This window comes from Apium graveolens, chromosome 8, assembly GCF_009905375.1.
Source record: "Apium graveolens cultivar Ventura chromosome 8, ASM990537v1, whole genome shotgun sequence".
In the NCBI taxonomy this organism is placed as follows: domain Eukaryota; kingdom Viridiplantae; phylum Streptophyta; class Magnoliopsida; order Apiales; family Apiaceae; genus Apium; species Apium graveolens.
In genome coordinates, this window is record NC_133654.1 from 265,990,886 (window position 1) to 266,017,267 (window position 26,382).

Sequence of the window (26,382 nt, forward strand, 5' to 3'; positions counted from 1 at the left end):
AAACAAGAGGGGGCGGGGGAGTATCGGTTTTGATATTCTAAGCTTCTCTGGTATCTAATCTGGCTTAATAGTTAAACCTTAAACAAGAGGGGGGCGGGGAGTATCGATTTTAATATTCTAAACTTTTTTGATATCTAATCTGGCTTAAATGTTAAGCCTTAACTGAACCAAACTGAGCCTCTGTTAAGTATGAAAAAGATAAAACAAGAGAAAGTATGCAAAAAGATAAAACGCAAACAAGAGAAAAGGTCGCCCACCGTGGGGCTCGAACCCACGACCACAAGGTTAAGAGCCTTGCGCTCTACCAACTGAGCTAGACGGGCTTGATGTTAAAATTGCTGGTAAAAGGATTAAATATGAGAAACAACCTCAGATAAATTCCTGGGAAGTACAGCAAAAATAATACTTTTAGCTGCTTCACACCAAAATGTTGGTGTTGGTGTTGGTGCAGTGATTGAACTCTTGTATCCCCTTACGGAAGGTCAGGAGTTCAATATCTAGTGTGTGCGTAATCAATTAGCAAAAAAAATAAAATTACTCGTAGCTGCTTAACTGTGAACTTTATATGCAACTGTCAACTATTATACCACTATAAGATGCAAATATATGTTATACTACTATCTATACTAGAGAAAGCTAGCAACCAATCCTGAGCTTGCAGTTGCAGAGCCTTTGCATGTACTATTCAGTATATAAGGTAAGGTGAAATATTCACCGAAATACATGATACAACAAACAACAAATGGTAACCACCAGAAATGTACAAGATGGCCTGTAAGAGAGATGAGAGGCAGAGGCTCAACGGTAAACCGCAAAACTCTTATTCTTCCACCAAAAACTCAAGTTCTTCCCCATAACTCTTCTTGAAATCGACTTGGATAACGGTTTTGGTGGTTCTTCAGGAGACGCTGACATCTTATTGTCATCGGACTGGTCATAATGAGTTTGAACTTGGGCTGGTTCTTTTGGTTCCTTTTGTCGCTGCTCACGGAACAAGGTTAAGAGTTTCTGACACTTAGACTTTGCTCTCATAGTTCCATTTACTGCGATTGATACTAATGAAGGTATGACACCCTCTTGAAGAACCATTTGAATGCACTTATCATTTCCTTCACATAGCATCAGAAGACATGCTGCAGCTTGCTCCTGTTCAAGAGGTTCGCCAGTGTCAAGTATAGATGCAAGCTCGCTGATAAGACCAGGGGAAGATATGATATCATCTCTTGTGGATTTGTTTAAAACCAGGTTAGTCAAGACTGCTAAAGATTTTTCGTTCCATGTAGAGTCACCAGAATTCTTTATCAACGCCAGAAGTCCATTGATGATACCAGCGGAGAGAAGGTGAGGAGTATTGGAGGGCAGGCTAGAGAGATTATAAAGTGCATGGAGCGCATCAAACTTGCATTGTGAATTAGGTTCTTCTTGAAGGATTTTAATAAGAAATGTGACAGCCTGACTTGTGGCGATAATAGGCTTGGCTTCTTCGAGGCATGAAAGATTGAGGTAAAGGGCTACTGCGGATGCATGAGATCTGCTATTAGCAATCATCTTTCCAAGCAATGGAAGTACTCCTGCAGCTAACATCACTTCCTTGTTTCTGAAGGCAAAAGGAAACAGATGATGCTTACACCCACACCTCTAACTTTTTAGTACTTAATAAATATATGCAAGACAACAATATCAATAGGCCAAACGATTGAGGATTTATGTCTTCCATTGAAAAGTTATATGGCGCCAGAAAAGCATCTGTATTTCCTCTTTTCTGGAATTATTTTTCAGAACAAGTAGAATTTTGTTCATCGTATTATCATAAAGCAATTAAAAGTGCTATTTAATGTAAACCAAACTAATGTACTGGCATTCAATTTGAAAGATGATTTTAAATGTTTCTGCCTAAAAGGTACTGAAATATTAATTTGGGGCAGATGAGTGATACATATGCGTAATGTCCTCCCCTGCCGAAGTCAAAATTTGAGTCAAAGTGAAACATGATCTCTTATTAGCCAGTTGATTAAGTTTTAGTTCAAAATGTGAGCAAGAGAGGTTGTGCAAACTAAGAAATTGATACAAACGGGATGAACTATATAGAATGTAAATCATTTGAAAAATGACCTGCAAGCCAGACTTGAAGAAACCACAAGTGATAGTATAACAAGAGAAATTTGTCCGACTATTTCCATTAAGGGAGATGAAGCAGTTTTTTTTTGTGGGAGGGGGAGGGGGAGGGGGGAGGGTAGTGTGTAGACTAGTTATTTTCATATTGCTCAGAATCAACTTGAATCTTTGAAAATTCTTATTTCTTATTTCTATTCAAGGAATATTAAGAGTGCTTGCCTGTTATTGTTAACTGCTAGGTTGAAGAGAGCCATAGCACCACTATCCTGAGCCATTTCGTCCCTTTGATGCATAGAAGATTCTAAGAACCTGATGAGAGCTTCTATAAAACCATTTCTACCCATGTAAGTCCTTGCTTCTTCACCATCCCTCAGCAAGTGCCTTACCTCTTCTACTACTTTACACTTTTTGCTCAGGTCTTGTTCTTTGTTCAAAATGGTCAAGAACTCCTCGTATCTTTTAAATATATCAACCTCATCCTCAGGTTCATCATTGGGTGTAGATACATTCTCCTCTTCGTTCCTTTCGACCTCTTCCAAAATAGCATTCTCGTCTACAGGATCTACATTTATTCCATTGAGCTGGGAGGAGCCAGTAGTATCCGTTGTTTTTGCATTTTTATCTTCACCCTCTGAAATAGCTAGCCTCCAGTAATTGAGGTCAAGTGACTCTGGGGGACCATCTGGAACGGCAAATCCATTCTGTTCACACCAACTAGTAACAAGACCTTTAACACAATAATTAGGAATCAAACAGAAATGAGCGAGCTCCTGCTGAGTTTTTGGGCAAGTGTTGTGTCCATCATGGAACCACTTCTCAATGCAAATCCTTTCATATGTTAGTCCAGAAGCAATGATGACTGGGTCATACATGAGTTGCAACGATATCGGACACTTCAACTCTTCAGGAGGGGCTGTTATTTGCCCCAGTTTCCTGATATTAGGTTTGAAATTGAAGGAACTGTGTTTGGAGAGCTTCTGGTCAAATGTGCCCCTGTTGCCATCTAGCCCACCATAGCCTTCAAAAGACCCTTGAATATCAGGGGAACAAGGTGTTGAACATTGGGAGTTATCATCTAAAACGTCTGCCTTAAATGATTTAAGATACCTTCTCAAGAGATGTAAAAGATAAGCCACAATCGATTCCTTTCGCTTATCTTCTTCAACCTTAGCTCTTTCTATAAGTTTCTTTAAGGCTGTTCTCTCTTTATGAGCGGCTCCAGAGGAGGTAATCCCAAGTCTGGAAGCAGCTTGGTGAAATGACTGAAGCTCATTCATGTCATCACAGTTTCTGTTAAATTGTCTTCCTTGCTGTAGCAATGCAATTAAATCGTCACCCACTTGCTTCTCTAACGGATCAACGAAGAACTCGATCCCCTCAAACTCACCTACAATTTCTGAGATCTGAATAATAAAATGTAACATTACCATTAAAACTCTAAATTCTCTACTAAATGAAATCAAAATTTGTATCGCAGATGGCTAATGAATATAGGCAAAGTTGTAAAAAGAACTGAAGTACTGTATCAGAACCAAATAATAAATTGGAAAACAATAACAAGCATGTAATATTCATTAATGTACATTAAAGATTTAACAACAGTACCTGACAACCAATTTCGTGCGGGACAATTTCTTCTAGCCTCCTGAGACTATCTATTAGAGCAGATCTAGCTCTCTCAATTTTCAGGACGACCGAGTCCCCAGTAATAGCCTGCGTGATTATACTGGTCTCCTCGTAAGAAATCCCCTCAAAATTAAAATATATTACATGCAAAAGTCAAAGTCTATTTAATTAATTATGGACCATGAATTTTATTGTTATATTTTAAGACAGATTAGTTATATACACTCAAGCTTTCAACGTATGCTTCGACATTCAGTAACCCTCTTTTCACACACAACTAATTATATGTCTACAAGCATGTTTGCACATCAGTACTAGTAGTTGAGGCTGAGGAAGAACAATTTATTCTCAGCTAATCTCAGTCAAGAGTATAAGTTATGTAGCTTCAAGAATATATGATTACTAACTTATGAACCTCAGGTTGTAATGCCATTGATTGAATCATAACCACTACACATATGCATCAACAGGTTATGCATACATAAGGTCTATAACAAGAAGAAGTACCAAGTACAGTTTACTACATTCAGCACAATGTTGAAGAATGATCTTGGTCTTCTCAAGTGCAATGTGCAACGAACATAGAGCCTGAATCCCAGATGCGCTCCTGGGTCTGGCTGCTTCTAGATCAGGAAAAATTCCTAACACTCTGCACTGGATTGAAGAGAGAATATTGCACATTCCTCCATGTAACTGCAATAAAATAAATTAATTCATCAGTCATCCTCTGATCCGATAGATATTTAGTAGATTAACAAAAACTATGAGCACTGTGGAACAAATATCTTGTAAGCAAAAGCATTATACACAAAAAAACTAAAAGAATGGCAACTATTGAATTCGTGTGAAATGACGTCCTTTCTAATTTGCTACTTGAACTCGTAAAAAAATCAGGGAAGCATAACAACGAACTTAAAACTTAATCATCCTCGATTATTCTACAGATATGCCACAATAAGAATAAACTAAAAAAGTTCATCCATACCTTTGGCTCCCCAACCGAAGATAACTGCTCTTCAACCTCAGAGGTGTCCATTACTAGCATAATATTGCTAAGCAATGCAACAATGCTCCGTCCCCTGAAATTCAAACAATGTACGACAATTTTAACTCACGACAAACAAAAGCTTTTCTAAAATTACGAAGACTTTTAAGCAGCATTTCACAATGCTTGATTGCAGATCTAATTCATTACAAAACTACCAACTCATCATACTCGAAAATAATATCAAAATTCCAAACACAACAACACATAATAATACCAATGATAATAACAACTCCACAAGATGTATGAAAAAACAAATCCAATTATAAAATTAACAGCATAAAAAACAAATCTTGGACTAAATTCAAGAAATTCAATACATAATCAAACCATTTCATCTAAGTTCATCAAAAACACAAAATCTCAAAAAAAATAGATTCTTGAATTGAATAAAAACTATCTCAACTAAAACAAAATGTAAAAATTACAATCAATCTATAATTCAAACACTCCATCAAACAAAAACAACCCAAGAATCTAAACCCATATCAACAAACAACAACATTTCAAGAATCACATTCAAAAAAAACAAAAAGATAGAATTTTTAATCAAAACTTACAAGAATTAGCTGGGCTTAAATGCATTTCTGAATAAAACTAAACTTGCCATGAATCTTTATTAATTATTATCATGAATTATTGATAGAGAAATGTGAGGTTTAGACAAGGGAAGAAAGAAAGAGAAGAGAATGAGAATGGAACTTTTGAAATAGTATATTAAAATAAATAAAGAAAATAAAAAAGTTGATATAAAAAATAATGATAAAAAATTAAAAATAATGACAGATACAAAGGGGGAAGAGAAGGGTAGCTTTAATTAATTAAAGTTGTTAAATGTCGCGGGTAATGTGTTTCCCGGTTTTATTGATTCCATTGGTTGAAAGCTCTCTCCCATTAATGACATCTCATTTGTCATTTTCTTGCCCATGTCACATAAATAATGATTTTATTTTTAGAAAAATGGCATAAGTTTAATAAACATATTCACAGATATATCCCAATTTTTTTAGGGGTTTGTCACCTATTTTCAAATTATTTTTTTTTATCGTAGCTAACCCGCAGCCGCTACTATTCGGGTGCGCACTACGTAAACCTTACGGCTCACGCAATAGTCTGCAAACTACGTGAACCAAGGTAAACCGCATTTAAGTGACATGCTCTGACTCAAGAGGCATAATCATAAATTTTCCTCGGGATTCGAACGTGTGACCAAGAGGTTCAATTTTTATTATCATGTCTACTGCATTCTGAAAATTTGATCTATAATATTCGCTAAATACGTTAAATTATTTGTAATATCAGGGGTATGCACAATTTTGTACGTTATATTTGTCAAATCAGACTTAATACACATTTTTATGTTACGTATTAGTACCGAATCTTAATTGGACAGTTGTAAATAGCCCTAACAATATATTAGATAGGTAGGGAGTGAGGATCAAACTATTTAAAAATGTGATATTTCGGTGATTAACTCTATTTTTAATTGATATGATTTAATTGAATTTTTTATTAGAAACAATTTTTTTTTAAATGAGAGCAATGTTTAAACGGTTTGTTTGTGTCCTGTGCACATGCTAAGAATGTGTGATAGATGATTTATAAAAATTTGATTGGTGGAGATTTTTGTGCATGCAGGGGTCCATCATTATTAATGAGCTCTCAACCAATCAAATTTTTATAATTGATCTATCACACTTTCTTAGCATGCGTTATAATTGATCTATCAAACTTTCTTAGCATGTGTTATGAGCACAGACTAGAAAAATCCATATTTAAAAGTTAGAGATTCGAGTGATAAATACTTTCTCTATCCCAACCATTTATTTACACTTTCCTTTTTGGTATGTCTCATCCAATTTTTTACATTTCAAAACTTACCAAAAATAGTCAATGGATCCCATCATTTTTCCACTTTGCTCCCTTTTTGCACTATTTTTACTCAACTATCTCCCATTTATATATTAAAAATCAATGGGTCCCACCATTTTACCCACTTTTCTTTTTACTTTTCACTACTTTATATATATTTCTCAACCTCCGTGTCCAAACAGAACGTAAAGAATTGGTTGGGACGGAGGGAGTAGTTTTTTAAATCAAATTAGAAATATGTTTACCATTAGAAAATTACTTTTACACCTCTCTTGTTGCTTTTCTTAATCAACGACTACACAAACACAAGTGAAGGGTTTAAACAAACGAGACTTGTCAAAATTTTGACCAAATCAACCTACGACTCATCCCTTTCTCCGGCCACCGGAAATGACATTCCGGCCATCATTTTCACTACTCTCCAAGCTCATTCTTCGCCGCCGGCAACTCCCACTTAAAAACCCAATCTTTTTACACTCCAATACAATCAAACCCACCTCATCAACACCATTTCTATACACACACTCTCCTAACTATACTTACACTCTCTCCCACTCTTTCTCCACTAATCATCGACCCGACCCGGATCATGACCCGGTTTTGACGCGACCCGACTTCTCTGATCATGGGTTTGATTCTGAGTTTGTTAACAGTGTGGGGGGAGACGACCCTGATCTGGACCCGGTTTTGACCCGACCCGAATTGGGTGACCCAGGTTTTGATTCTGAAGTTCTGAACAGTGTTGCTAATGTTGTAAGTGAGCAAGATTCAATTTTTCCGGTTCGTGCTTTGATTTCTTTGCTAGATTGTTATCATGATTTTTCGGGTTTTTCGTGGTGGGTAATTATATCTTCCTCTGTTTTTGCTTTTCGAATTGCTATGTTTCCTTTGATTATATATCAGTTAGGTATGCTAAAACAAATATCTATGCTTTTGCCTAAGTTGCCCCCTCCATTTCCGAGGCCTTTTTCGGGTAAAAGTTATGTAGAGCAGTTTAAGTACTTTACAAAAGAGAGGAAAGCTGTTGGTTGTCCTCCGTTGGTGTGGCACATTGTGCCGGTTGTGATACAAATGCCTTGTTTTATTTTGGGTGTTACCACGATTCGGAGAATGGCTTTGAATCATCACCCGGGTTTTGATAGTGGGGGTATTTTGTGGTTTCAAGATTTGACACAAATGCCGTATGGGGTTTGGGGTGCGGTGTTTCCGGTATTGGTTGCGGGTTTGCATGTGACTAATGTGGCACTAACGTTTAGTAAATTTTCGATTAATGAGTGGCCTGATAGAATGAGGGTAATGCTTAGGGGGTACAAATTTTTCTTGGATGGTTTGGTGTTGCCTATGCTTTTTGTTGGGTTTCTTATTCCACAGGGGGGTTCGGTTTATTGGGTTGCAAATAGTGTTTCAACTCTGGTCCAGCATTTGGTTATTGGTAATGCAAGTTTTCGTAATTATTTTGGTCTGCCAGTGAAGGATGGTCCTGTAAAGAAGTTGACTGAGAATGAGAATACCCAAGTAGATGATGTGGTAGGTGTAAATTTAGTGGATACAATAGCGAAGCATCCAAAGAAAGTTTCTGCGAAAGATTTAAGTCCCAAAGAGTTGGTTAACCTTTCAATTCGAATGTTGGCAAAAGGGGATAAACAAAAAGCTGTTCCATTACTTAGACTGGCACTGAACAAGGACCCTAAACACATAAGGTCATTGATTGTCTTGGGACAGACACTATTGCAAGATGGGTTGCTGGCTGAGGCTGTAGAGAAATTGGAAGGTGCAGTTTCTAACATACTTCTCACAGGTCCTCCGAGCAAGGTAGAAGAAATTGATCAATTGATTCTCGCTTCTATGTGGTGTGGTGTTGCCTATATAAGAAATGGGAGGAATGCAGAAGGGGTTCCGCATTTGGAAAGAATTGGCCACATGAATGAGCCGGCTGATGCAAAGAGCAAAGCTCATTATTATGATGGTTTGCTAATGCTTGCAAGTGCTTTACTGAATGAAGGTCGTAAGCCTGAGGCTGAAAAGTATTTGCAGAGGGCTGTTGCATACAGTTCCGCTTATAATGTGTACCTGGAACAGTTGCAAAATGAAGATGATCATGTAGTAAGTGATCTGGTCCACAACAAGAGGAAGGGTCAATGAGTTGCTCCATACAAAATATGAATAATATTATGGGGGCCAAGAAGTTTGCATTTCAATGTCCAGGTGACGTATACATACTTGTTTAATTTTGTTCTGTAATCTAGTTCCTGACACAATAAAGAGGTAGAAACTACCTCTCAGACAGAATAAAGATCACATACTTTCTTGCTGTATTTTATGTTAAGTTTGTTGTTTCACCATTTTTTATTCAATATGAATTATATTCTCATATTTTTTAAAACCCTTTTTTGGGTGGTGACTTTCTGCTTTTTAATCTAATCGTATCTAGCATGCAACAAAGACCATTTTTCTGGCATTTAATTGTACTATCAATAGACATGCACATATAAACCCAACAATTTTAACCATGCCTTTTAAAGAAACAAATTGGCGATCACGAGTAACATGCACAAGGAACAGCGTTCCAAGTATAGATAATTGTCAACGTTTCACTTGTGTAAACATGTTAACCTGACACTGAAACTTTATTGTTTCTTTTTGATAAATATATAATTGCTAATTAATAATATCAAAGACGCAAAAGAATATTATAATAAACAGTGTATACCCTGTAAAAGAAAGAGCAGAACTTCAAACTCAAACCTACATCTGCTTTGACAAGCACTAATCCATAACAGGAGACGGTCTCTTAACATCACTTATGCTTATTTATCTCTCATTTACTTTTCTGCTTGTAATCTCTTAATGCAAGTACTCAATAGCTGCTGTATTTGGATAGTGTTTTAGTAAACTCCTATGTAAGCCTCTAGATTGTTTACCAATCTTGTTTTTTGGTGTGCATAACCGTATTTTTTGTGACCGTACCCAATATTAGTAGGTATTAGTATCATAACTATTTTCTGCGTGCACTTGTCTATTATTAAAATATATTATTCGTTATCTTTTCAATCAAAAAGCCAGTCCATTGTTCTTGTTTTATTAGACTGCCCAAGTTATTGACAAAAAGACTGAATAGCTGAACAATAGCTCATATGAGTCATATGAAAAGCTTCACATCTTATCGGAATATGGAATTGGTTACTTTTTTAATGGTTTGATATTTATTCCTTTTGCAATGAAAAATAATCTCGGAGTTAAAAATCCTTTTACTTAGTGTAAGGACTAGAACAAACCATGTGAAATTGGGGCTGAGGGCAAACCTCAAGTCTCTGCTTCATTCTAGTGGACTTGCACAGAGTATGACCGTAGGGATGTTACTTGTTCCTGGTTCTTGAACTATCTAGCTTCAGCTTATTATTTAACATGCTTTTCTTTGAACATGACATACAAATTGGGACTAGATCGGGTGGCTATCATAAATAACGAATGCAACAATTTTGGAAAGTCATACATTTACCTTGAAACACGGGACACTAACATGGTTTTTTTGGCAAAAAGAACAAAATTACTAATCTATAAGTGAAGCTACCCTATATAATATTGTTTTTGATGAGATGTCGTTATGTGGTATGAAACATCTTGAATACCTGGATATGACCGTACATTGGTGCTTCAATAACACATTTCGTATATGAGGGCAATTATGAGGATAGCAAACTTACTCCCAACGAGCTTTTGGAGCGGCAATTTTACAACAAATATCATGGTACTTCCTACTAATAGTTGTTTCCCAAAGAGCTTAATTGTCAATGAATAAAAGAGTAAAAGATTAACATATAATCCGTTTTAGCACATTTATCTATGTAGGTATATAGATTTTTTTTTTTGGATTTATGTAATTTAAGCTGCAATTGTGACTACAATATCAAGTGCCAGCATGTTGAGAATGATAAGCATACATTTTTGAACAAACACAAGTTCAGTTAGTCGATATTTGACCAAATATGCCTGACGGTATCTTGCAATTCGACAATTCGTAGATGTGATATTTGGCTCAAGCATTTTTTATCATCTGACATTGTTGAGTACAGTTGTCCGACTTGACTTTAATATGTACTATTGATAGTGCGTTAGTGCTACATGTTGATGTTCAAACTTATGACGATGTACTGCATATTCTCGATTTTGTATGTACATGAACATTTTAACTACTATAAGTGATTGATTAGAGTAATGCTCAACTGCTAGGTAGATGAGAGCCAAATCACTAATATTGTGAGCAATTTTATCCCTATTCTTAATTAATGATTCTGAGGAACTGATGAGGGCTTCCATAAAACCATCCCCCATGTTAAATCCTTGCTCATTATTCCTTAGCAAGTGCCTTGCCTCTTGCCCTCTCCTATAAGTTTGCATTTTTTACTCAGTCTCCTTTGCTCTAGATGGTCAAGGACTCCTCGAATCTTGCAAATACATCAACCTCGCCCCTAGGCTCATCCTAAGGCGGAGGCACATTCTCTTTTTCATGGCCTTCGACCTCTTCCTTTTTAGCACTCCTCCATATAGGATCTACATTGATCATAATTGAGCTTGCAGGAGCCTGAGTTATCCATTAATTTTGCATCTTCATGTGCACCATGTTAGTAATTTAAAGGAACCAACCATCTGGAATCATTATGTTTGCACCAACTAATATCATGACCTATAACACAGTAATTAGAAATTTAAAGAGATGACAAAGCTCCTGTTGAGTTTTTTTTTGTGTCCATCGCGGTAAATTTTCAAATGCCCTGCTTTATTTTGGGAGTCACAATGGTTCTGAGAATGGCCTTTTGTCATCACCCTGTTTTTGATGACGGGGTTCCTTATGTTTTCAGGTTTTTAAGCAAATGGCCTATCGGCTTTTGGGTTATTGTTTCTTTTGTTGATTCCTGGGTTGCATATAACTAAAGTGGCCCTTACATTGGTAAATTATTGTTTAATGATGGTCTCTAACTGGTTTTTTCACCTGTCTTACGTTTGCTTCTCCCTCTTCACTTTTCCACTTCTACTCTCTCATTGCAATTACTTGATGGCTGCTCTAAATTTAGACTACGCTCAATTTTTTTCAAGACAGTTGTATTAATCCATTTTGAATGTTTACATTTTTAAAATTTTTAAGCTCCTATTAGCCTCTAGTTTTTTGACTGTCTAATTGTGTGTGTGCGCGTGCCTAATATCACCAGGTAGTATCAGGTAATATTACCGAGTATGCAGTCCACTCCCCTGAAATGGTAAGTTTAGGGTTTTGGAGGGGGGAAACAACGCGAAAGGCCATTAAAGGAGGGTGAAACATGATTTTGCCATCAATATTAGATATCTCAAAATCAACTTTCAGATCTAGCCGTATTATCATAATCCCAGATCTCTTGTTATTTCTCTCTCAATGTGTGTGTGTGTGCGTGCGCGTGCGCCCGTGTTCCGTATCTCTTTTGGTCATACTTTACAAATGAACATTTCACAATATTAAGATTTACGGTTTCCGCATATGATTGATTTTTTTCTTTTTTATCCCAAACAAGAGGATTTGCTTATTATGATATTTTGGTGGTGAAATGTGTTTATATTGGATTATAGATTCAGGTTAAGTGAACAAAATCTAAATTTGCTAGCATCAACTTTGAATTCTCAATACTTTCAGGTTTTCCGAGTAAACTTTGAAGTGAAATCCAAGTCTACTCATGATGGCAAAGATTTGTGATTTACTGAGAAAAAGAAGGCTGTTTTCTGATATCCAGTTTACTGAAGCACTCTTGTTGACTTTGTTCTGGAATCAAGTTCCAATACACAATAAAAAGGTAGAAAGTTTTTTTAATATATTTTTTGAGTACCACATGAATTTTTTGCTGATTTTATGTTGAGTTGTCTCTATAAATTTAATTGACCTGAACACATATTGTCATGTTTTTAGAGTACTCTTTATTTTCTTGAGACTTTCTGTTTTTACATTTTAATCGTATATTTGTATCTAGCACACAAGAATGATGATCTTGCTGGCATTAAGTTATACTATTTGGAAAGATTGTGTACATTATGACACCCAACAATTTAGCTGTGTCCAATGTTTAAAAAATACAATAAATATATGGGGATCACAGACATGAATCAGGATCAGTGTTTAAGGTCTGGACAGGCAACTTTTCACTCCTTGAAACGTTTTAACCAGCCATCGGCGTTCAATGGTGGGTGATTATATTTTCTTCTGTACTTTCTTGTAAAATTGCTATGTTTCCGTTACTTATATATCAGCTCGCTGTGCTTAAATATATATCTATGCTTCCGCCTAAATTGCCCTCCCTTTCTCAACAGACTTTTTCGGGTAAAAGTTATGCAGATCATTTTTAAGTACTTTACGAAACAAAGGAAAGCTTTTATTTTTTTCGCCTTTGGTATGGCACATTTTGCAGTGGTGATTCAATTGCCTTGTATTGTGGGTCTTGCTACGATTTGAAGAATAGCTTTGAATCATCACCTGGGTCTTGATAATGGAGGTGTTTTGTGATTTTAAGGGGTTTGGGGTGTTCTGTTTCCTTTGTTGGTTGCTGGTTTGCATGTGAGTGATGTGGCACTTACGGTTGGTAAATGTTGGTTAGGGAGTGGTCTGATAGAAGCTTAATGCTTTGGTTGCCTATGTCTTTTTTGGATGGTCGGTGTTGCCTAAATTTTTCTGTGGGTTTTTATTCCGCTGGGGGTGGAAGGTCAGTCTTTTTATTGGTAATGCAACTGTTTGTAATTGTTGCCGATGAAGGATTGTACTGCAAAGTTGTTGGCTAAGAATGAGAAATGTGCATGGCAGGTGAAAATTTAGTCAGTACTTCAGTGAAGAATTTAAAGAAAGTTTATGCTACAAATTTAAGTCCGAAGAGTTGGTTAACCTTTTGATTCAAATGTTATTGAAGGGGTATAATCAGAAAGTTTTTCTGTTAGTAAGACCAGCATGGTAGGACCCCAAAAACATAAGGTCGCTGACTGTCTTTGGACCGACACTATTGTAGGATGGATCGCTGGCTGAGGCAGTAGAGAACTTGAACCATTCATTCTCAAGTTCTTCACGCAGGTCCTCTGAGTCTGAGGTAGGTTAAAGATATGATTAGTTGATTGTCACTTGGTGCGGTCGCCTATATAAGGAATGTGAGGACTGCAGAAGGCATCTAAAATTGGCCACATGAATGAGCCGGCTGATGCAAAGATCAAAGCTAATTATTGTGAGGGTTACCAGTTCTTGCAAGTGCTTTACTAAATGAAGGTTGTAAGCCTGAGGCTGAAAATTACCTGCACAAAGCCATTGCGAACTGCTCTGCTCATAATATGTACCTGGAACTATTGCAAATGAGGACAATCATTCACGTCTGTGTCACCAGAAATTTTTATAGATATATCTTATGGGTGTTATTGTGTGCATTCCTCTCTCTACAGATAGTATAACTTAATCCCAACAAGACAGTAATAGTTGCATGCTAGATGTGACCACATTACGAAGCATAAGGTCCGCAGATAAAAAGGTACTCTAAGCATGCATAATAGGATGTAATTTCCGATTCAAAAGATTTAGTGAAACAACAAGCATAACATTATGAAAACAGCGGAAATTCGTGTAGTACTCAATTATGGATGAGGAAAAGTTTCTGCAGCTTTTGTTTTACTCCTGGAAACATATTAACCTTGGAACTGACAATTTCTTGTTTCTTTGTCTTTTTCTAATTATAAGCTGGAGTTGGTAAGTTACTTTTGGTGTGAACAATTGCCAAGCTGTTTTTCTCCTACTTCTAATCTATTCAGGTCTCATATTTGCCTATTTCTTTTTTACGTTCCTACTTTTAATCTCTTTATGCTAGTACACAATGGTGAGGCAGAAACTTCTCATACACAATTGAATGGCACACATTTCGGTCAGGGGTAAACAGGTTGTTGCAGCATATCATACTGGGTAGGGTATGCGGAGTGTAACATCTGATAGTTTGTGTTTTTATAGGCCCATTGCTGCAAGAAATAGAGCTAGCATTTTTTATGCCCTTTAATGTTGTTGATTGGGCTGGATAAAAAATATATAGTAGGCCAAACATGTCAGGCACTAATTCCTCCCATGTGAGACTGATGGCCCAGGTTTATACACAGGCCTTGATAATAAGGCACAGAACATTATCCTATATCCACTTTTTTTTCATTGGTGCAGCATCATCAGTGTTGTTTTCTTGAGAAACTGAAGACCATTTATCCCTCTTTCTAACTGTCTGTGGGTGTGAAGGTGCAACATACAAGTAATGGATGGAATTCAACAACTAGGCCTCCCCTTGCTGGGTGTTGTAGCAGCTGCTGCTGTAACTTTTTACGTAGTCAGCTTTAATGAGCTTAGAGAGGTCTCTCTCTCTCTCTCTCTCTCTCTCTCTCTCTCTCTCTCTCCCTCTCTCTCCCTCTCTCTCCCTCCCTCTCCCTCTCTCTCTGTATGTGCATATGCATGTAAATGTTAAAGCTATACAGTTAAAGCTGGTGTAAATTCAGTAAATGTTGAATGTGCAGAAATCTCTAAGAGATCTGGATGAATCGGAAGAGAATGAAAATGCTGGATTTAAGCCATATATGAGGTCCAGAGGAAGGAGAGCCAAAAGAAAGGCTGACAAACAAATCAAACCATAGTTAGTTATCTGAAGCCTGCATTTTTTTAATTTCCTCACAGCAAAGAATATTAGTTTTTTAGGAGTATGTGTTTTTAAGACTGTTTGATTGATTCATGAGCAAATAATTATGGCTAGGGTGAATGTAAGCATCGCCAAATGAAGAACCAGACTGATTTGGCCCATAAATTACAGAATCGACTTAAGCAAGTCAGCATGCTTTACAAGATGCATCTTCTGATTCTGTTCTGAGTCCTACACTTCTAGGTGATAGATAAGTTCATGTTTAGCTTTTATAGTAATTCTACACATTCATAAATGTTGTACTATTTTGACCCCAAGAATGATATATTTGCCCTGCTGCGGAGAAAATAAAAGGCAAGGGCTAAGTTCTGCCAAAAGCTAAAGAATAAACTGTATGATTGTAAGCTTGTCACTGGGAAGCTGAGAGCAATGCTTCAAATGTACAAGCTTCAGTCAAAATTTGAAGCAGTTCTACTTGATTCAATTATTTGAGCTAGGCCATTTTCGATTTCTCGTTACTGTTGTTGCCTAGACTACATTTCCTACCAAAGTGTCCAGTCTCTCCACTAAGTCACCCCTGGAACCACCCTCTCCCCCTGTTTCTTTCTCTCGAGATGTGTTCGAAGCAGCCTTGTTACCCCTAGAGCTTGCAGCAGCAGTTCCACTTGACTCGACAATTGTCGATTTCCCTTTTGAATGACCAGACCAGAAGCATCAGAAACAATGTTAGGCAAAGTATCAGTAGAAAACTTACCAGCTCTAAATCCTGAAACCAGCTCTTACGATTTAAGAGTTTTAGAAACAACAATTTTTTTTGATAAATAAAAATTTTTATTGCTCCAATAATTTAACCAACTACAATTCAGATGTCTGAAACCACACAATATGAACAAATTTGTATTTGGAAAGCATTCAAGGATATGGAGCGACCAAGTAACAACTTACAGCAAAGCAAGTAAGGTTTACACTACAACACAGGTGATGAAAGAAGAAACAGATATAAACATACAAGTTCCAGTCCAAACATAAAGTACTTCTATTAATTTCAATATTTCGAGCTAAGGCATCCTCGTGCAAAGTGCCCTACTAATATTTCCCCCACCATGACCTCCAGACTTTCTACCATCAGCAGCTCCCAGACTACAATTCCTAGCAAAGTGCCCATTCTCTCTACTTAATTCTTCACAAACCCTTCCCCATGTATCCTCCTCTCCAGGTGCGTTCCCAGCCGCCTTGCTTGCACTTGAACTATCTTTCTTGTTCGACTGGTTTGCATGTGTTCCACTCAATTCGACAATAGTCGGATTCCCCTTGAAATTGCCACAGCCATCCGAAAGAGTTTTATCGCGAATATCCGTAGGTTTGTTCGGTTCACCAATGCCTTTCACACAGCCTCCAACATGTTCACCAGCTATTAGCACACTGCCATCAACTTTGGCTGCATCCCATACAAAAATAGAAACAGAACATGAGCACATACCGAATTAACTACCATAATTTATTTGCAAGAGGTTAAAAATCAACAGATATCTCAAATTTCAGCACAGAATTACAATTTTATAATATTGATAATTGAAAAAAAAATGAAAACTGAAAGAAAATATGACTCACAAACCTTTTAAATCAGGAGATTGATCCTCAAGATCCAAAAGCTTTGAATCCCAGGGATGTATTTTACAATCATGGGGGTCCAATTTAGAAGGTCCACCCAAGAATGAGTAAGCGCCATAAAGGAAGAAGTTCTCAGCATCGAAGTTTTCAGGGTCGAAGGGATGAAATTTAGCAGGATCCCCCGGGTAGGAGGGGGAGAAATCATCCCAAACACCGATTACAGGGTACAAGGGGTCAAATTCAGCAGAAGGTTGATCATCAGAACTAACATCCAACAGCTCTTGATCCTGCGGAGGATCACAGGGGTCGAATTTAACAGGTTCGCCCGAGGGGATGATACCGCCAAAAAAGAAGCTTTCAGGGTCAAAGTTTTCAGGGTCAAAGGGGTGATATTTGGTGATATCACCCGGGTAGGTGCGGGAGAAACCATACCGGAGACAATTTTCAGGAGTAAGGGGGACACACTTGGGAGGATATTGATCATCAAGCATGTCATCCGACAGCTCTGGATCCTGGGGATGTAGTTTAGGGTCAGAGGGGTCGAATTTAGCAGTTTCACCAGAGGAAGGGGGGAAACCGCCATAAAAAAAGCTTACAGGGTCAAAGTTTTCAGGGTCGAAGGGATGATATTTGGTTATATCCCCCGGGAAGGTGCGGGAGAAATCATGCCTAAGAGAGGTTTCAGGGTCAATGGTAGGAGTAGCTTCGCCAGGCGAGTAGGAAGGGGTGGGAGAACTGATAAAGCGTTTTTCAGGGTTAAATGGGTCAAAATGAGGAGTTTCACCAGTGATGGTGGGGTTAAAATTACGTAGATAAATTTGTTCAGGGTCAAGCCAGTAGGGATTGTTTGAAGAAGTACATATGTCCGTCTTCATCAAGAACCTGTGTCATGTAAAACTAAAATTAGCAAATAAGTCGGACCAATAAACGACTAATGAATTAATAAATTAAACAAGACCGATAGACAGACATATATAGGAGCATAAATTATTAAAACAAAAAAAAAACTTAAACAAATAGCTAATAACTCAATTGATAATATAGAAGTTAAGCAACAATCAGCATGACAAACAAGAAATTTAATTACAAATCCATGGAGTTACCGAATTCAATCAAAAAGCAAATCAAAAAGAAGGCCAGGACATATATTATATAAAGATTACAATTAGAGGTGACAAATCTATGATCAGGGATAAAAGTTGTATTGGGTAGAACAATAATTTAAATCCCTAACACTCTAAAACACAAAAATAATCCGAATAAAGCATAACTAAAATGACACACATATATAGGGGTGATATTGAACCCAAGATATAAATGTGTTGAACAAAAAAAGTTTGGAAGTTTGTATTTGATCATTGTCCCCTATATATATATATATATACAAAAAAAGAAAAAGAATCATACTGCATACTCACTATTCTCATGTTATATCATATGGGTTCCGAATCCGATCGATCAACGAACTAAATATAAAGACTTCAGAGCGAAAGATCGAGAGATAGGGATCTCCACAAAAGCAATCAAATCAGATTAGTATAACATACGAAAGCACCATGTGATATTATATTTTTATATTTGTCGACTGATAAGATCTTTTAGCTTGGGCCGTTGTTCACCTGGCATGGTAGCTCGGATAATCAACATTTGTCTCATCTATATATTCCTGTTATTTTTCATCCTTTAACAATTATTGTAAATCAAAAGAAACAATAGGTCGTTAAGTTCATTAAAATTTTAAAACATTATATCCCAAACTAAAATTCTAAACCTATACAAATTCAATCAATCGAATTCAATTTATCATCAGTAAACACATGTGGACATACACACACAGACACAATTAATCAATATCGATCAAGACGTAACAATCGACCAATCAATCAAAACATATAGTTACAAACAAGAGAACGACATATATAGGAGCATACATTATCAGACCAAACAAACTAATGCAAGCAGGTAGATAATTAAATCGATGTCAATAAAGATAAGCAACAATCAGCAGGACTTCTCAATTAAAAATTTAAAACCCTAACAAACCCTAAAACACGAATAATAATAAGAATAAAGCATCAAACATATGTAAAATCAGAGAATGTGCTAGGTTTGTCTACGAAACAAGCACCAATTTGATCAATTAATCTGTATAACAAATACATCTATAAACACGAATAAATCAATGTGTGTATAAGTTTACAAATTGAGAATGCAGAGAGAGAGGGAGGGAGAGAGAGAGAGAGAGAGAGAGAGAGAGAGAGAGAGGAGAGGAGAGGGAGAGAGAGAGAGAGAGAGAGAGAGAGAGAGAGAGATTTACCAATGCAGTAGAACAGAATAGGGCTTTGGATTGAGGAGACGAGCTTCCCGAAAAGCGCGCGCAAAGAGAGAAATGGAGAGCCAATATCGAATTTATGAAACCGTTACAATTATATATAGGGTGTCGGGTTGGGCTTTTTTTCCGGACTGGATTTCCAAAGTCCAATCATTGATTGGACTTTATATGGTTCTACTGAATATTTAAAAAATAAGACTTTTTAAATCTTTTACTATTTATTTCTTAAATGATTTTTTAGAGGTAATTAAGTAGGATGTTCGTATCCCTAAAAAAAGGTACAATGTTTATAAATAGAGGAAAAAAATTGAATTGTAATTTTCAAATATGAAAAGTGTCGTTTCATTAACAATTTTAAATTATGAGTTTAAAACTTTTTCAAATAAATATTTTAAGATAAAAATACCATTAAATACATATTTAGGGGGAATTACCTGATTACATAATGTATTTTTAATGACAGAATTGTAAGTTTTTAAATTAATTCTCTGATTACAATAATATCATTATGTATTCATATTAAAAAATGTCTCATACTCACCTAAATTACGTGAGTACATATTTAAAAGTATCAATCTCATATTTTAAATATGTATTACGAGAATATGATACATATACACCCTTCCTATATAGGTGCACACTATTTGTTGGACCGGGCAGCAACGGATCCAGGTTTCAATTTAAGGAATGCCGTAAAGAAATTGTAATCAAATCAACATATATAAGCAAAAGAGCAAATGAACATATAGTATAATGTAATATTCACAAGATCATTAGCCTATCTTTCATACTCTGAAATTATTTCATAATTTCTTCATTTTCAATTGTTTGAAAAATATCTCTCTCAATATGTATTATTGTTATTCCTAGTGGACTAACAATGAGATTTACAGAAGGGGGGTTGAATGTAAATCTCAAAACTTTTTCAAGTTTTGAGCAGTTTATGAAAGTTGTGTGTTCAAGAAGAACAAGTGTGTGAATTGCTTTAAGCTAATACAGACAGATATATATTCAAGCACAAATGTAAAGAACACAACAGACCTTAAAAACTTTTCTGGTGGATTTGTTGTTCCACCAGAGATGGTATTTTAGAAAATCTGTGATTAAACAATGTTGATCACAGCTGCATCCTAGTACAAACTAGATGAATTTTCTCTCAATATTTTTCTAAACAGCTCTGGAAAATCTCTCTTCCAATTACTAGCTTCTACTTGGTTTATATATTACCAAGTGTACAAGTGAAGAACAATATAAAATACAGTAATAAAATAAGATCTTCACTTGCTTCTTTTCCTGTTCACTCCAGTACTTTGTTGACTATTGCATCTTTGTACTAAAGAAGAACGGCTGCTTTTTCTGTTGTTCCTGAAATTCGGCTACCACATCTCAGTTGTCTCTATCAACCCATGTGCCTCTGTTTGAAGGTACAACTACCCCTTATCAACGGCTAATCATCAGAACATCCGTTGAAGCTTTCATCCGTTGATGTACTCATCCGTTGAAGGATGTTATCCGTTGAAGCTTTCATCCGTTGATGCACTCATCCGTTGAAGGATGTTATCCATTGATGACTTTATCCGTTGAAGCTTTAGAGACATCCGTTGAAGCTTAGCTTCTCATCCGTTGAAGGTCTTTAAGTCATCCGTTGATACCACTTCACTTATACAAAATTACAAGGCATGAAGTATTTACAATTGGCCTTCCTATCTGCATATCATCTAGCAGTCAACATGACTCATAGTTTCTCTCAACTTCCAAGAATTACATTTTAAATGCAGAGACTGAAATATGCTACAACACTAGACTTATTTCTAAGTAAAGCTACGCCATCAACGGATAGCCAAAGTGGTCTTATCCGTTGAGGCTACAGACACTAAATTTCTACTTAAGTATTTTGTTAAACATATCATCAAACTAATGCACATACACTCCTAACAATCTCCCCCTATTTATGTCTATAAGAATTGTAGGCATAAATTCAGGGTTAACTTGATGATAACAAAACACTTAACAGATATATGAATTGAAACTAAGTAGAAATTTAAAAATGCTGCAAAAGTGTATGTACTAGGAGGTAATTGAAGATTTACAGTGTTTCCAAGGACACTCCTTTAGTCTGAGCAAATCATCTTTTTCTTCTTTGTTCCCTGGTTCTCTTTCCCAGCCTTTTGTCATTTTCCTCAATTTGGAGTTGGAGTTGTCTGAAGAATTCAGCTTCATCTTCAACACTGACATCCAACTTAGATTGCATTTCTTTGAGAGTTTCATTGCTGGCAATCTTGAGTTGGTCTTCAAGTCTGAAAAATCTTCTGACTCCTTTATCATCTCTAAATTCCATCAACCAATGAGGTGATTTGTGAATTTTCATTTCCCTTTCTTGAATGAGTAAAGTCCTGGGTAAAGCATTGGGCTCCCTCCAAGTTTTCCTTATATTGGCTATCTTGTTGAGAATTTCAGTCTTGGCAGTTCTGGTAAAGCCAGAATCCTTTTGTATAGCTGAAAAGACTCTAATCAAGGTAGAGTAGCCTTCATCCAGAATCCTGTGGAGAGGCCATGTTCTTTCCCCAGCTCCTTTATATCTGAACACTAATCTCTCTGGTAGCTGTCTGTAGGCAGCTATTCCCCTTACATCCTCCAGCTCATCCAGATAGAGTTCAATGTCTGAAATTTCTTTTATGTCACAGATGTGAACATAATCATCTTTAGAAATGGGTGACTTAGGCTTAGGTTTTTGTTTTTGAGTGAATTTCTTAGAGGTTATGGGAGGTGTAGATTTTGGTTTTCTTTTCTGTTTCTTTGGTAGTGGAAGAGTGGTTAGAAAGGTAGGCAATTTGATAGTGTCCCAATCAATAGGTTCCTCTTTTGGAATGATTGGTTCACCATGGATGTTTATTGTGGGATCAGCAACAAGGGGTTCAGGTATGGAAGGTAGTGGTTTAGATATAGATTTGGTTACTTCAGTGTTATCTCCACTCCTTCTATGTGCCTTGGCCTTTCTTCTGTTTCCCTTCTGCCATTCCTCTCTTTCTTCCACACTCTCACCAAATATACTCCCTAAAACCTCATCTAGGTTTGTAGTCTTGTCTTCACCCCTGACTTCAATCCCTTTTTCTTTTTCAACTAGACCTGACTTTAGCTGTTGTTCAAGCTTTGCTTGTGCTCTTTTGTCAGCCTTTAATTGCTTGTCTTCTTCCTTCTTGGCTATTGAGAATTTGGGATGTCCTTGCATCACACATATGCTCTTTCCCTCTCTAATGATAATAGCTCTATTTCTCCTTACAGCCTCATCCATGGTCTCTTTGAGATAAGCAATACTCCTGCCTAAAATCTTGTTCTCATCAGCTTTTGGAGGAGGAAAGTCCACTTCTTTTAAAGGATTCTTTGTTGAGTCCTTATTGGATCTTTCATTGGGCTTGAGAATTATAGCTTGTAGTTCTTTGGAAGAAGCTTCTCCATCCTTATGACTCCCTACTGGCATGAGCTCCATGTTGATTGGTTCAATTTTTGTGCTGTATTTCACAGATGTTGATTTGTCTTGTGTAGAACCAAACAACAGTTGCAACCTTTCATCAATTCTCCTCCTTTGCTCTTTCACTTGAATTTCAGCTGCTGCTAGCTGAATCAAATCAATTCCATCAGGCTTGCCCTTGATTTGAATGATTGGAGAAGTAGTGATGGCAGGAACTAGCACTTTAGATATGTTGACTTTTGTAGATGGCTCTCCTTCCCCTTCCCTTTTACTCTCCCCCTTTTTGTTATCATCAAGGAGAGGGGTCAAGCCTTGTGCTTTTGCCAGCTGCATTAGGAGACTGGTTTGAGATTGTTGATTGTGAAGAATGGTGGCCACAGAATCTTCAATAACTTGAACTCTGTCTTCTAACTTGGCCAACCGTTTTTCAGTAACAGATTCTTTCTTCAATCTCAACACCAAGTCCTGCAATGTACCATAGGGCATGACTGAATCCAATTTTTCTGAAGTATAGGTTTTCAAGTCAGCAATATCCTTCCTGAGATCATCCATACTCAGATTCTGCTTCACTTGCTGCAGCTTCATGAGATGCAGTGAGTCCAGGTGAGCTTGAAGGATAGCCTTGATACTTGCATGTGAAGTATTCTGAATGGCCTGTTGAATAGTGTTGATTTGTTTGACTAAAGAGACATTGAATTCCCCTGATCTATACTCCTTAGTCAAGGCCCATTCAGGTAGATTTGGAATTGAACTAGGGCCTTCATCTCCCCCTAAGTTCATGCTTCCATCAAAAGAAATAGAGTCATCATCATCAGAATTTGCTCCAAATTCCTCAGATGGCTCACCAGCTGTAGAAGGCATTTTGTTAATGGCAGCTTTATCCCTTTGAAGAGATTCTGTTGTGTGCACTAGATGTAGTGACCTTGCTGCCTCCTCATTGCCCTGAGCAGCCAACAGTTGATAGGCTGTCACAGGATGAGTAAAAGTGTCAGCATCCAAGGAAATGTTATCAATTACAGCTTTGTAATGTTGCTGAAATTGTCTTTCCTTTTCAGCATCATCCACAATCATTGACTCATTAGCAATGGCTGGTTCCACCCTTGTATCTACTGTACCTGCTTTTCTCTCTTTTTCTCTATGTTCTTGCATCAGGGGCTCCCCCTGGCTCACACAACTCACTCCCTCACCTTCACCTACTAAGGTGGTACTCCACTCACTTACTTTTGCCATGCTGGAAGAAATAGCATGCATTTTTGAGCTCTCAATCTCTCCTTTTGCCTGGGAGCAACCCAGCCTCTCACTCAAATTGTCACTCCCTTCCCTCAATCCTAAGAGTGATTGCACAGTATTCATGTCTTCTACACTTGGAATTAATTCAGTTATTTGTGTAGAGACTGTCAACGAATGTGGAATATCCGTTGAAGATGAAACTGATGTTATCAACGGATAACTGCTGTTAAGCTTATCCGTTGAAGAACAACCACTTGTCAACGGATGAGTGATATCCGTTGAAGAAGGAAAAGAAGTTGAAATTGAAAGTGATATAACTGTTGAATCTATGTAGATTGATTTGAGATGTGGTGACACAGATCCTTCAATTATATCTGAAAGAATTTGCGGGTGATCCAACAAATCATCTAAGAGATGATGATCACCTGTATTTGAGTGGGGCTTCTCCCTGAGTTGTAAAGAGGGAGAATCGGGAATTGATGGGAATAACATATCCACATCCAGAGATGGTGATGAAGTGTTTGGTGATTGATGTGTGATTATTGTGAGAGAATGGGGCTGTGACTCCACATTTATTGGAGTCACATCAAACTGAGTTTGAGAAGGCATAGATACAGATGGATGTATCTGTGCAGTGTGTGCACCCTGTGTAGAAGATTGGGTTCTGGCCTTCTTTCTTCTAATAAAGGCTTTTGTTGGTGAGTGTTTGGCTTTAATGTCCCTCCCTCTTTTGTTCTGTGTTCCTGGTTTGGAACTATTTTCAATAGTAACATCCTTTTGGGAGGATGCAACTAGGGATGTGCTAGATACCTTTTCAACCACCACAGCTTTTTGAGAAACTGTGGCTTGGCTAGCTTGGGAAGCACTCAACTTTCCTTCCTTATCCTGGGGGTTTCTTTGATGTTCACCCCTCCCCTCACCACTCACACCCTGTTCACTCACCTCAGGGTTAATAGTTGGTGTTACAACTGTTGTCTTTTGAGAAACAACAGAGGTGGATTTCTTTGTCTTGGATTTTGAAAGTTTAGTTTTGGTGACCTTGGTAGAAATCTGTTGGGGCATCACAGATTTCATGGCCACACTAGAAGATAAAGAAATAGAGAGGTTGGAAGAAGTAGGAGTTGTAGAAGCAATTACCTCACCTACCTGAGGTGCATTCATGATTGGTAAATATACCAATGGCACACTGCTGTTAAGATCCATTCTCTTCAAGTCTGCAAGAACTCTTTTCTCTTGTGCCCAGCACTTGAGTTTATTATTCTCATTGATTATGACTAAACCTTCAGCAACATGGTTAGCCAATAACATAAAGAATCTAGCATAATAGATGTTATTAGGTCTATTAGCTTTGTTACCCAATCTAGTACCTAATTCTAGCATCACATAGTTGCTAAAGTTAAAATACCTATCAGAAACAAACATATAGAGCATATTAACCAGAGATGAAGTTATGGCATCAAAATTACTAATTTTCCCAGAGAAAACCTTTATAAAGGCATCCCCAAGGAAACTCCATTCTTTCCTAAGGCCTTTTCTTCTAATACTCCCTAAATTAGCAGAGTTAAGAGAATAACCTATGGAATCTAACATGCTGGATACATCACTATCAGTGTGTGGTGTCATGGCATTGTTCTCAGGCAATTTAAAACATGCTTGTAAATCATCACAGTTAATACAGTGAGTTTTACCTTTGAGAGTGAAGGAGATAGTCATATCCATGGAGTTGAACTCAGCAGTTGTCCAAATCTCCTCAACTACTTCACAGAAAATTGTTGGGGCTTCCAACATTGCATAGCTAAGTTTACAGTTTTTGATGAAGTCCATCATTTTGTGATAGTCTGAGTGGGCTTCATTCTTTGCTACCAAAGCTATGAAATTGTTCTTTTCATAGATGAACCCAGATTGAGACATAATCTTCACGACTGGTGCCATTGTTGTGAGTAGAAATTGAAGAGAATAACTTGAAGTTTTTGCAGAGAGAAAATGGTAAATGCTTGAAATTTCAAGAAAGCGTAAAGTAAAAATGAACAATCAGAAGGACTTATATGCTTTCTCAATTTAATAAACAAAAATATAAAAGAAAGATTTATCAATAAATATGCGTTAGTGAATTTCAGCCGTTTAAGAATAAACTGTAAGTATTCTAAAAACTACCTTTAAAACCAATACATACAGATGTATGTATGAGTATCAACGGTTAAGAGAATAGAATCAACGGCTGTTAAACACCTGAATCGATTGATGTGACATTTCAACGGATAAGGCAAATTGTCATCCGTTGAAAGGTACTTCAGTTTTATCCGTTGACGGATAAAAATTCCAGAAATGTATTTGTCTTTCAACGGATAATGACTATCCGTTGATAGAGCAATTTTGACTTTCAACGGATAGGGAACATCCGTTGATGAAATAAACTATGTTAAAA

General features: G+C 37.0%; 3 protein-coding genes and 1 non-coding gene across 11 annotated transcripts; 1 reads left to right on the top strand and 3 right to left on the bottom strand.

Moving 5' to 3' along the window:
• Positions 1-250: 250 nt before the first annotated feature.
• TRNAK-CUU (transfer RNA lysine (anticodon CUU)) lies at positions 251-323 on the bottom strand. Its single transcript has one exon. It is a non-coding gene; the product is annotated as a tRNA-Lys (tRNA).
• Positions 324-541: 218 nt separating this feature from the next.
• Positions 542-5,504, bottom strand: LOC141677810 (U-box domain-containing protein 45-like). The gene is made up of 6 exons (XM_074483880.1): positions 5,347-5,504; positions 4,727-4,820; positions 4,249-4,434; positions 3,721-3,828; positions 2,335-3,518; positions 542-1,597 (listed from the first exon to the last, which is right to left on the bottom strand). Exons 2-6 carry the CDS (start codon positions 4,784-4,786, stop codon positions 799-801), a joined length of 2,337 nt encoding a protein of 778 aa, XP_074339981.1. The 5' UTR covers positions 4,787-4,820; positions 5,347-5,504; the 3' UTR covers positions 542-798.
• A 1,438-nt stretch (positions 5,505-6,942) lies between these two features.
• LOC141676627 (ALBINO3-like protein 2, chloroplastic) lies at positions 6,943-15,520 on the top strand. 6 transcript variants are annotated; one of them, XM_074482317.1, is made up of 4 exons: positions 6,943-8,863; positions 12,321-15,036; positions 15,197-15,312; positions 15,430-15,520. In XM_074482317.1, the coding sequence occupies exon 1, from the start codon at positions 7,049-7,051 to the stop codon at positions 8,798-8,800; it is 1,752 nt and encodes a 583-aa protein (XP_074338418.1). In that variant the 5' UTR covers positions 6,943-7,048; the 3' UTR covers positions 8,801-8,863; positions 12,321-15,036; positions 15,197-15,312; positions 15,430-15,520. The 6 variants fall into 6 exon arrangements, with proteins under 6 accessions (XP_074338418.1, XP_074338416.1, XP_074338414.1 ...); XM_074482315.1 differs by having other exon boundaries at positions 12,321-14,181; positions 14,388-15,036; positions 15,197-15,520; XM_074482313.1 differs by having other exon boundaries at positions 12,321-12,861; positions 12,989-15,036; positions 15,197-15,520.
• A 639-nt stretch (positions 15,521-16,159) lies between these two features.
• On the bottom strand, positions 16,160-19,353 carry LOC141676628 (uncharacterized). Of its 3 annotated transcripts, none has more exons than XM_074482320.1 (3): positions 19,244-19,353; positions 16,931-17,808; positions 16,160-16,726 (listed from the first exon to the last, which is right to left on the bottom strand). In XM_074482320.1, exons 2-3 carry the CDS (start codon positions 17,799-17,801, stop codon positions 16,374-16,376), a joined length of 1,224 nt encoding a protein of 407 aa, XP_074338421.1. In that variant the 5' UTR covers positions 17,802-17,808; positions 19,244-19,353; the 3' UTR covers positions 16,160-16,373. The 3 variants fall into 3 exon arrangements, with proteins under 3 accessions (XP_074338421.1, XP_074338420.1, XP_074338419.1); XM_074482319.1 differs by lacking the exon at positions 19,244-19,353 and adding an exon at positions 18,345-19,136 and having other exon boundaries at positions 16,166-16,753; XM_074482318.1 differs by having other exon boundaries at positions 16,167-16,753.
• Positions 19,354-26,382: the final 7,029 nt, after the last annotated feature.